Here is a 9102-nt window from a genome sequence, read left to right on the forward strand (position 1 = left end):
CTGCGCGAACGGCGACACGGTCCCCCGCGGTCCCGCCCCTCCAGGCCACGCCCCGCATCCACGGAGTCTGCGCGTATGCTCTCACCGCCCGCAGCTCCGCCTTCTTCCCGCAGGCCCCGCCCCCCTCCACGGAGTCTGCGCTAGACTTGCTTGCGGGGGCGAATAGAGCGTTGGCACGTGGACCCGGGCAGTCCCCGCTGGCGTCCCTGGGTTTTACAAGCGGTGACGATAACAGCAGTCGTGTCCACTACTGTCACTACAGTCTCTGGAGGACGTAGGTGCCGTTTTTTTAAATTTCCGCATAACGGAAGGAAAAAATTACGTGCAGAGGCGAGAAATGACCAAGGACCCAGGAGTGAGGCAGGAGAGGTCGCTCGAGCTTTCTGCGCCTCGGCTTACACATCTGTAAACTGGGAGTGATGGCAGCACCTTTCTCACAGGCTTGTTTTTGAAGATTAAATGAAGGGATTGATGGCAAGTGCCAGACCCCATAGTAAGTGCTCAACAAATCTTAGTTTCTGCTGAGTCCCACCGTCAACGACTTGCATCGCTCGAGTGCTGTGTGGCCAGGCACTATCTCCCTGCATGCACCACAGCCCTAGGCGGAGGGTCTGTGCTGCACGTACTCACTTTATAGATGGGGAACCTGAGGCTCGGGGAAGTCACCCGACCAGGTCACAAAACTACTAAGCCAGAAATTCAGACTCAAAGGCGGGCCGCCATGGCTAAGAAGCCCCTCCAGCGACCCACTGCGCTGTGCACCCCAGTGTCTCGGTGGCTCTTTTTATGGGCACAAGTCAAGGTTGTAGCACTTGCTGTTTAGGAAATAAAAGTTCGCCAGGTTTGAGACTTGCGGGCTCCTGGGGACACTGGGGAGACTACGGGCAGGTTGGTTGTTCTCTCCAGACACAGTCGTTTGAGGGCTGGTCCTACTAGACATGCGTAGTGCTCCTGAAACCACACCCAAGGGAGGCGTTCAGTAATGAGTGTTCCTCTCTGACTCTAAATGTATGTTAGGATTTTCTGTGTAAATTTTGTGATTTAGAAAAGAAAATAAAAAGTGAGGTCCGTGAGGGATGAAATGTGACCGGAAGAAATTGTTCCCGTGAGGGAGAGGGAGAAGTATACCCAGGAGTAAGTGAATGTGCACAGTTACACAGCTGCAGTGATGTGGCCTGCGATGTCAGTAACTGCGTACTAGTTGAAGAAAACTTTGAGGAATCTAAGGTAATGTAATGTTATGCAAAAAAAAAAAAAAGCCCAGCTGAGAGCCAGAGGTTAAGGTGAGATCCCCACCTCTGCCGCAGGTCAGCTGGGTGACCCCAGTGCAAACCCCATCACTCCCCATCTGGTTCTGTTTCCACGGATGTCAAATGGGATTGTCAGTGGCCAGACACTCACTATGTCAACCACCTGCGCCCAGCATCAAAGCCCAACATGTTGGAAGCCGGTGTACGCCTGCCATTTCGCTGTTTTCTACATCTTACATCTTTTATGCTGTTTCTCCACTGCCTTCTTTTGTAGTAAGTGGATATTCTCTAGTATACCATTACTTCCTTTAATGATTTTTAACTTTTTTAAAGTTCTATCCTTAGCAGTTGCTCTAGGGATTACAATATACATATTTTCAGAATCTACTTTGGATTTATACTAATTAAATCCCAATAAGATGCAGACACTGCTGAAAAATAGCTTGTCCCTCACCCCTCTTTTGTGTCATTACTTCTTTTTTCTATATGTTACAAACCCAACCATACAGTGTTATTCTTATATAATCTCGTATTAAAAAGCTAAGAACAGAAAAAATATATTTATAGAAGTTTTTTAAAGTTAACTTTCTAATTTACCATTTTTAGTTTTTTTGACTTCTTTGTGTAGATTTGAGTTACCTGGTATATCACTAACGAAACGGATACGGTCAAAAGTCACCAGTCCTTACTCACTGTAGGTTGTTGGGATAATATCTACCCTACAGTTCCGTAAGACACCTGGTGTTTGCACAGCCCTTTATTGGGTTCAAAGTGCTTTTGCTGCTTGTGGTTCATCTCCTGAGACCCACAATCCCTTGTAAGCGAATGCAGGCAACATCTTGCTGGCCAGGAAGCCACTGAGGATTAATAAAATGATGCCTCTTTTCCTCTTCTCTTTCTGGGTAGCTGGGCTGCTACTCTGGCACCAGAACATTCTTCCAAAACAATATGAGTTAGTTTCAGAACACACCAGGCTATTGGGGCCAGGCAGTACTGCTCTTCAAAAGTTAGGTTAGCTCTAACTTGTCCACATCAACCGGCATCTGAGCTTTTCATGGCAACTTTTTACACCATGATCATGTGGCAGGATTTGAGAAGGGGGTGGGGAAGAGGAGTATATGTGTATGTGTGTATAGTCATGTACTGCACTGCAACATGTTGGTCAACAATGGACTGCATATATGATGGTGGCCGTATAAGATTATAATACTCTATTTTTACTGTACCTTTCTTTGTTTAGATACACAAATACCATTATGTTATAGTTGCCTACAGTATTCAGTACAGTAACATGCTGTGCAGGTTGGTAGCCTAGGAGCAATAGTATATACCATCTAGGTTTGTGTACACTCCATGGTGCTTGCACGTGGACAGAATCCCCCAACGACACATTTCTCAGAATGTATCCCCGTCGTTAAGCGATTCATGACTGTATCTCTCCCCGATATGTTAAGCCTTTCTTGGAAGCAGAGAGAAATAATGCTCATTACTTTTTAAAGCTTCCAAGCCTTTCCTTACAAAGCAGGGAATGCCTAACATGGCACAAGACAGAAGGCAATGCAGGAAGACAGGCCAGGCCCTTGGCCTGGGGACTCTGGACAATCAATGTGTCTGCGTTTCTTGGAGACTTTGTATCATATCCTCAGAGTGGACTTTCTAGAAATTGGCATTCATCCCCTGCAACAAATACCCACAAAAGCCTGTATTCTAATCTCCCTGAGCCAACTAAAGAGTGTTTGAAACTTGCCGTAACTGCTCAGGGAATGTGCTTTCTTTCAGCGTCCCAACTGATACAGGTCCCTGTAACTAAGTCAAACAAACCTTGAGGACTCTATGCAAGCAGTCCTCACAGGGTAGGCAGCCCTGGGAGGGGTGAGGGTGATGGGGAGGGCCGGGCACCTCCGGGCAGCAGCCTGCCTGCCCAGGGCACCTTAGTCATAGGGGCAGCACTGTGCAGAGAGGTGTCCCTGAGGGTAGGAAGGACGCACCTGCCACCTCCACACACCTCACCAAGGCAGATGTGGCAACTCCCTACAGCCAACACAACTCTGAGGATACAAAAACTTGCACAGCAATGTTCATATTCACAGTCGCCAAAACGTGGAAACAACCCAAATGTCCATCAACTGATGAACGGATAAACAAAATGTGCTCTGTCCATTCAATGCAATATTATTTAGCCATAAAACGAAATGAAATAATGGTTCAGGCTACGAAACAGATGACTTTTGGAAAATTATGCTAAATGAAAGAAACTAGTTGTAAAAGGCCACATGTTGCATGATTCCGTTTATATGAAACATCTGAACAGAAGGATCCGTTGCAACAGCAAGCAGATTAGTGATTGCCTACAGTTTGGGAGGCAGGGGGAGTGGCTAGATTTGGGAAGTGATGGCTAAGGCGTGTGGGGTTTTTTAGGTAATGAAAATATTCTAAAACTGATTGTGGTGATAGTAGCACAACATTGCAAATACACTAAAACAATTGAATTGTACACTTAAAGATGGTGAAGTTTATAATACTTTTGTAAATGTTAAAAAAACACCATATGGAGATAATGTGTGTAAGCAAACATACCAATTATCACTGTTTACTAATACTATGGGATTGGAGTTTTGCTCTTTCACGCTATTTTTTCATTTCCTTTCTCCCCTCCTCACACCACCAGCTTCTCCAAAGCTGCCACAGGGAACCATGCACATGTAGGATGGGGGTGCAATCTCACCATAGAATAATTAACATTGACTTCCTAACGCTGAGACCAAGGTGTGGCAGTCAGGGCTCTTAGCTGCAAACTGGAGCATGAAACTGGCTGATTTAGCAGAAATGGAAATTACCAGAAGGATGGCTCAGAGCACAGAGAATTGCTGAGAAGGTAGAAAGCTGAATCGGGAGTTTGGGGGGAAAAATAATCTTAACTGTCATAGGATCTTAAATGTTAAGTTTTCTAGCCTAAATTCCAAAGGTCAAAACAACCAACTTTTTAATCTTTAACCTGAAACGAAGCACCAGAAATGACTACTATTCTCCCTGGAAAAAGAGGACAGAAGGAGTTTGGGAGGAATGCAGGAAAGAAAAAAAATGTAACCACAACCCTCAGACTAGCGAGATGCAGCACAACAGTAAGACTGCCATTCCACCTACAGAACACATAACCCCTGCCAGATTACTTACCTGGCAGTGAAGATGCACTCCTGATACACCTGTTCAGTAACTGGCTCAGAGGCTCTCCCAGCATCCCCAGGGAGTCACGGGGGATTCCTTGGCACTGCAGCCTCTGGTTCCGCTCAATGCTCTACTTCCCTCACACTCGCAGCTGAGCCCTCCTCTCCACCCTGCGTGGACTCACGCAGAACAAAGACCCTTTTGTTTCCCCACATCCCACTCATTCAAGGTTGTCATGAGGAAGTGACTTTGCCTGGCAGTTTTTAGGGTTGGTACATCACAGCCCAGTAGATCTAGTCCTTAAAGTCTCCGAGCCATTCCCCTGCCGGCTACACCCAACAAGGACCCAACGCCAGCTGTGCACTGATGAAATAGCTGCCCCCACCTGGACTACAGTTCTTCAGCCTTTCTCCCTAGCTCACTGGTTGGCTGCAGAGAGGACAGCTCAGCCACTTCTTTATCACTGCCAGCCCACCCTGACCATGCCCTCGGTGGTCTCTTTCAACAACGAAAATGGCCCCATCAAGGGTGTGTGCTGAACAGTTGTCTCTGTGGAATCCCACTGCCCAATCTTACCAGCTGACCATTTTTCTTCCTGCTAATCTAACTCATATAAATGAAACACAGAAGACCCCTAGAAGAGTTACCATGTCAATCAATAAGAAGCCTCTTATTCAGCCCAAGTTCAGAGGAGAGGCGGTAAAGTGAAAAGTTGCTTTCATGTCCTTCCAATTTGCATTCCGTCACTCATTACTTAAATAAAAATCTTTAAAAAAAGAAACACAGCTTGTCCACTGGGCACAATAGCTCATGCCTATAATCTCAGCACTTGGAGAGGCCCAGGAGAGAAGATCGCTTGAGGCCATGAGTTTGAGACCAGCCTGGGAAACAAAGCAAGACTCTGTCTCTACAAAAACTTTTTTAAAAAAATCGGCCAGGCATAGTGGTTTGTGCCTGTAGTCCCAGCTACTAGGGAGGCTGAGGGAGGCTGAGGCGGGAGCATCCCTTGAGCCCAGGAGTTACAGGTTACAGCGAGCTATGGTGGTACCACTACACTCCAGCCTGGGTGACAGACTAAAACCCTGTCTCTAAAAAACAAACAAAAAAAACCCAACTTGTGATTTTTGTACCCAGTTTTAACAATTCTTTGGACCACACCAAAGAAAAGGACCACACCAAAAAAAGAAAAACATCTATATATAAAATCTTTATTACAGGCAATATTGGTCCGTACACTACACAATACCAACAGTACAAGTTTAATCTTTCAAAATCATCATTTAAACAGCAAAAGACCAAGAAATAAAATTTGAGTCAACTGATTATTTTTCAAAATATTCTCAATGCACATTATCCTCAGTTCCCTTATTATAATGAAACATACAAATACAGAAAAATACCCCATTTAACATATACTAGTGTTAAATGGTTATTTGGCTTAAAATCTGGGTTAAGAAAATCCTTTTTAGCAACCTACATACAGATAAGTGGCAAACTTTATTATATTAAACAAATTCATTCCGCTAAAACATGTAAAGAATTTGATCCACCATGTGTTCTGATCCCAGTACAAGTGTTATATTCTCTTGCCGTCATGGTTCTTATATGAAGGACCAACTCAAAGAGCTGTCCTAGATATAACCTTATCCTCTTCCCCAACACACTTCATCCAAAAGTCTGTTCAACAGATGGCAACCGGGTAGCAGTCACTTCGCCATTTGATGCCAATGGTTCCGTGAGAGCGTGGCCAGACCTGTGAAACAGCCCATTTTCCTACCTACTGTGGGTTGCTGCTCAGGAGGAACGATATACGCCAATACAAGCAGAAAATCCGCAGCTCCTCTGCTACGTGCCTTAGAACACTTTCAATTTTTCTGGTCAATGCTCTGATTAGGTAACATACATAAAAGCCAGCATATTAGTTTAAATCTTTAAACAAAAAACTATATTTTCCAAAGTCATTATCATTTGGGGCAATTAAGTGATCTTTTCGGGCTTTGTTGAGCTTCATCTTTAGGGCATCTCTTCTTTCTTCCCATTCGTGAAGTTCAGCATTGCCATGTGCGAATTTACAGCTGCTTCCTTCTGTGCAGGTGCCGTTCATATACCTGTTAGGACAAGTCAGCTGGTGAGTATCCACAGGTTGTTTACAAAAAATCGCATCATGATTTTGAAAATGCATACTTCACTAGCTTTGTGAATTGCACACAACTTTTATTAGGAATCTCGAGCCTAGAAAAATGTTTTATAACCATGACATCCACAACAGAGAAATTAGTACTTTAAACCATTTAAATGTATTCAGTGAAAAGTACTTAATAGGGGGAAAAAAGACTACAGTCATTCCTGATGCAATGGAAAGAAATCAGGTGGCATTTGTTAGGTGTGGAGTTGAGGGGAGAGGAGAGAGGAGGAAGGTCTAGAGTGTAGCAGGAAGATTTGAGGCCGGGCGCGGTAGCTCACGCCTATAATCCTAGCTCTCTAGGAGGCCGAGGCGGGAGGATCGCTCGAGGTCAGGAGTTCGAGACCAGCCTGAGCAAGAGCAAACCCCCCCCCCCCCCGTCTCTACTAAAAAATAGAAAGAAATTATCTGGACAACTAAAAATATATAGAAAAATTAGCTGGGCATGGTGGCACATGCCTATAGTCCCAGCTACTCGGGAGGCTGAGGCAGGAGGATCACTTGAGCCCAGGGGTTTGAGGTTGCTGTGAACTAGGCTGACACCTCGGCACTCTAACCTGGGCAAGAGCGAGACTCTGTCTCAAAAAAAAAAAAAAAAATATTTGAGCGGGATTATAGTTTGTGTAGAGTGAGGGTTAGGAAAGGAGTGTAAAAAAGGCTTGGAGATAGGGAATTTTGGACCATTTTTTATTGTTTACTGTGACAAACTGTCTAGATTTTGTAATATGTTAAAATTAAAGGTTTTATTTTTGGGCTATTGTGAGTTATTGTTAAGTTTATAGTGTGGCTAAACTGTATTGTAGTAAAAGACAAGCTGTTTTGGCCAGATTTTTTCAGTAAGATTTAATGTTTTGAGATTTCGGAGGAGACGTTTTAAGGGGGTAATTTTAGGAGGAGTAGACTGGGAGTTTTTATGTCCCTGGATAGAGTAAGAGTTATTTGACGCCAATTGAGTGTCCCCAAAACCAGGGAAGGGCAGAGGAAAAGAGGGTTATCAATTGGAATAGGTGTTTCTGGATTTAACGATGCCTTAGGCCAAAAGGCTGGGGGTTGGATTTATCGGTGGGACTTTTGCGGGAAGAAGTGAGAGTAAGAGAGAGATCGGAGGAATCTGAGAGCGAGTTTGTGAGCTCCTACTTACCAGGAACAGGATGTTTTTAGGATGTAGATTTGAAGGTCAGTGAAGGAAGACCCGTGGAATTTTTTGAGGGACGAGAGTGAAAGAGATAGGAGGAATTTGAGAGCGAGTTTGTGAGCTCCTACTTACCAGGAACAGGATGTTTTTAGGATGTAGATTTGAAGGTCAGTGAAGGAAGACCCGTGGAATTTTTTGAGGGACGAGAGTGAAAGAGATAGGAGGAATTTGAGAGCGAGTTTGTGAGCTTTTATTTTTTGAGGACAAAACATGGATTGTGAAGGTCAGTAAAGGGAAGATCTGAGTCTCTGTCCAGTGTCTTTTTTTCCGATTGGTTTAGGAGGGTCCCGGTGGATAATTATCTAATTTTGGCCGAGTTAGAACATTTTGTCTATATTTTAGGACTAGAGACAAGTTAGAGGATTCCGTATGGCTCGGGACTTTTTTTAGTCACCTTGTCAGAGATAAGGGAGGTTATTTGCTTTGAGGGACTCTTTGATTAACTAAGGAGACTAGCCTTTCTTAATTTAGTTAAAGATCTATGGACATTTTATTGGTGATTTAGGGACTTAGCGGAAGGTAGGATTTGGGAGTTAGCCCAGGATGAGCTGTCACTGTCTGTTGTTTTTTGAGTTGTAAGGTTTGTCTGTTAGAGCCTTAGAAGTTGTGTCTATCCGGTGTGCCCGCTTGGGTTTTGGCATCAAATGTTCGGTCTGGAGCCGAGAGAGAGACATATGAAGTCTCGTGTATAGTAAAATGCTGTTTATTTTGAGCATCTGGGTGTAGATGGGTGGAGGCGAAAAAGCATCCACCCTGAGGGAGGGGAAAGTCTTGGGCTTTATAGAGGGTTTTTTCGGGGGGAGTGAGTCATATCTGTAGAGATAGGGGAGAGGGTAGCTTCGTCCTTATTAGGGGGGATAGGAATGCTGGTGTGGCCGCAGCTGTCTGTGGTCAAAGTTAAATTTATAAACCTGGACTCTCCAGACTCCTGCGGCTTTTGTTTCATAGGCTTTGATATTTTTTAGGTTCCCACCTGGAACAAACCTGACAGCATTAAGTAAAAAATGGCTTCAACAGTTTTCAGGATCACGTGGATCTAAATTTGGAAATTAAATATAGACAGCGATTTAACAAAATTGGGAGCAATTCAAAATTATCTAGTTTTTACTGAAACACTTTTTAAGAAAACTGAAACAAACGAGGGATACTATTACGTTAACGTTTTCCTTTGACCTAAGTTCTAGATTTACTCTTGAAATATAACTTAAAGGGGGCTGGGCGCGGTGGCTCACGCCTGTAATCCTAGCACTCTGGGAGGCCGAGGCGGGCGGATTGTTTGAGCTCAGGAGTTCGAAACCAGCCTGAGCAAG

The 9102-nt window shown here is 44.3% G+C and overlaps 1 protein-coding gene across 1 annotated transcript in view; it reads right to left on the reverse strand.

Moving 5' to 3' along the window:
• Positions 1 to 5605: 5605 nt before the first annotated feature.
• The window catches only part of ZC3H7A (zinc finger CCCH-type containing 7A), a 50848-nt gene continuing 47351 nt past the window's right edge, over positions 5606 to 9102 (reverse strand). Inside the window, exon 20 of the mRNA XM_012647544.1 lies at positions 5606 to 6523. Within this exon, the coding sequence (XP_012502998.1) occupies positions 6334 to 6523 (190 nt within the window). The 3' untranslated portion in view covers positions 5606 to 6333. The remainder of the gene's footprint in view (positions 6524 to 9102) is intronic.

Source organism: Propithecus coquereli, unplaced genomic scaffold (genome assembly GCF_000956105.1).
Source record: "Propithecus coquereli isolate 6110/MARCELLA unplaced genomic scaffold, Pcoq_1.0 Scaffold27, whole genome shotgun sequence".
NCBI lineage: Eukaryota > Metazoa > Chordata > Mammalia > Primates > Indriidae > Propithecus > Propithecus coquereli.